The 2,744-nt window shown below is 34.1% G+C and overlaps 1 protein-coding gene across 1 annotated transcript; it reads right to left on the reverse strand.

Moving 5' to 3' along the window:
- Positions 1 to 1,452: 1,452 nt before the first annotated feature.
- On the reverse strand, positions 1,453 to 2,307 carry LOC111480710 (alcohol dehydrogenase 1-like). Its single transcript, XM_023125885.1, has 4 exons — positions 2,113 to 2,307; positions 1,949 to 2,044; positions 1,693 to 1,854; positions 1,453 to 1,600 (listed from the first exon to the last, which is right to left on the reverse strand). The coding sequence occupies exons 2-4, from the start codon at positions 2,030 to 2,032 to the stop codon at positions 1,484 to 1,486; spliced, it is 363 nt and encodes a 120-aa protein (XP_022981653.1). The 5' UTR covers positions 2,033 to 2,044; positions 2,113 to 2,307; the 3' UTR covers positions 1,453 to 1,483.
- Positions 2,308 to 2,744: the final 437 nt, after the last annotated feature.

The following is a 2,744-nucleotide window of genomic DNA, read 5'->3' on the forward strand; positions in this document are numbered from 1 at the left end:
AGGGGTATCCCTTGATGCATGAGCACGCAATGATGCATGAGGTCCCAATAGTTTTCCTTTCATTATCATGTATAAGAACTCCCTCAACATTTTCCTTTATATCATTTCATTTTATCATAACTTGTCATGTGTATATCGGGGTTATATCTTGTGCCAATTCGTCATTTTTGCATGTCAATCTTATCATATATCATTCATGTCAAACATAAGTCATATCATAACTTATCATGTCTTCTAACACATCATATCATTTTATCACCTATCATGTCATATCATACAACATAACGTTCACATATCGACCCAAGAAAAAGTTTTGAAACTGATTACCTTGATGATCAAGATTAAGAATAAAGAAAACTTGTTTCTAAACTTGTGATTCAAATCACCCCACAAGAGATTTGATCAATACCACTTGAATGACTTTAGTATGCAAGTTTTAAACACAAGAATTTGCAAAGTGAATGACTTTAACATGCAAGTTCTAAACACAAAAATTTGCAAAATAAAAACTTGGCCCTCAACAAATCTAAAATAGAAACTCTGTTCTCATCAATTCTAAAATGTGATGTTTGTCAGGAAAGAAAAGAAGCTTTATATATCATTTGACAACCTTAACTTATGTGACACATAACCTCTATATTAAACTGGCTAGTTAAAGAGAAATATCATAACCTTCTTATTAAAATAACTAGTCAATGATGAAATATGGTAACCCAAGTTACCATATAACATTAACTCATATATTAAAAATTAGCTTAAATAACAAATAAATATTTAAATTAGAATTAAATAATACAATAAATGAAATGTGTTTATTAACCCTCCTCGACTAGTTTTATAAATTCAACTATGAGTTCATTCAATGCAAATGTAAAGTGTATCTCTATCTTGAAGTTCAACTTTGGTCAACGTGCAGGGAATGTCTCCAATGTCTTCTAGACTTTCCTTTTGACGAGTTCACCATAGCTTGAATATAAGTGACTAAAACTTGGTAAATTGTTAGTTCTCACCCTTATAATTAGACCTTGAGGCATGAAAATTTCTTGGTTGTGGTCACAAGTGCTTCAAACCTTGAGTTTAGAAGTAAGTGTTTTTTATGCTTGATCATCGACAAATCAAATTTATATCGATTTGATTTAAGGCTTTTAGTGATGAGTGTTGTAAGTTCTCTATTATGTATGTAATCACATATTATTGATAATAAATTAAAGGGAAGATATGCTTATTATGACAATTAAATTTGTGATGAAAGTAATTGAATGGAACATAAAGAAAGAAATTTGAATTAATACATTACTCAACGAACTGTAATTACATCCACAACACTCAAATGTACAACCAAACTTGAAATTATAGAAACAACAAAACAGAAGAAAAACAGTTTGTTACCAGAAGACGAAAAAAGAGAACAAAGAAGAAGATGTTTTATTTTGGTTATTTGTTTGGTTTTTGAAGGAGGAACACAAAGGGGTTTGGAAACATATCAATGCTCCATTCGGATGATGCATCGAATTGACTGTCCTTGTAGCATGTAATGGAATGCCTTGTTGATCTCAGAAAAGGGGACAGAGTGAGTAATGAACTTCTCCAATTCCAACTCCTGCCATAATTAATACATATTCGAAGCTATTAATGAATGAGATGCGAATATGGTTGCCTCAGTTAATATATATGTATATGAATCATATGTACCTTCTTCAAGTACTGCTCCACCACATTTGGAATGTCGGAACGGGTCTTGTAGTTCCCAAAGAACGTTCCCTTCAGGGTCTTCTCGTTCAAGAAATTCATTGGATGTGTTTTGAAGGAATCATCTTTGTTTGGTACCCCAACAAGCACAGCAACGCCCCACCCCTGATCACATATCATATCATATCATATCATCCACTAATTAATATTAAAACACATACCTGTCTAACAAATAACTGAAACTATAATCATTAATTACATCATGAACACATTCAAACGCAGAGATCATTGCTTGGACGCTTCCTGTACATTCAACGCTTCGATCCACGCCTCCATTGGTCATCTCCGCAATCACCTGTGTTCATTTTTTCAAATCAAATTAATTGGTTACTGCCCTAAAATTGATTAACCCTAAACCCTAACCTGCTGGACTGGCCTCTCCTACGCTCTCCACAACTCTGATATGATATGATATGGGGTTCGAACCCTTGCATTTGATGACTTGACCGGCGGTATTGGACATGACTTTCAAGAATCAGATGTTGTTTTGGTTTGTATTTTGATGGATGAATGTTTAGAGTTGGAAGGGTGTATTTTATAGTGGGTATTAGGAAAAGCATTGATTAGGAGTATAAATATAATTGGGCAGTCGTCCTTGTGGGCGATGAATACCGTATGTGGTTTTGTTGTCTGCGTTTGGCTTCTTTTGGCATTTAAAAAACCAACAGAAAAGTAGACACACAAAAATGGCAACTTGGACAAGAGAAAACACCCAATGAACAACTTGGAGGTGGATGCGTTGACCTTCTGAAACCTCCCATGCGTTGACCTTGGACTGGAAATGCCATATTCACAGTGCCAAAGAAAACCGTTAATTATTTTCAATCTCTCTGTGGGCTATGTGGTTTTGTTAGGTTCCTTGGGTTCTTGATGACGTTTTGGGATTCGACAAAGGGTGGGAAAATAGTTAGAAAAATGGCAACTTGGTGGTTAGGGATGTTGAAGATTATGTATTTGTTTAAATTCATTTAAGTTAGTATCTTATTCGATTTAGT

The sequence above is a fragment of the Cucurbita maxima genome, unplaced genomic scaffold, assembly GCF_002738345.1.
Source record: "Cucurbita maxima cultivar Rimu unplaced genomic scaffold, Cmax_1.0 Cma_Scf00006, whole genome shotgun sequence".
Taxonomy (NCBI): domain Eukaryota; kingdom Viridiplantae; phylum Streptophyta; class Magnoliopsida; order Cucurbitales; family Cucurbitaceae; genus Cucurbita; species Cucurbita maxima.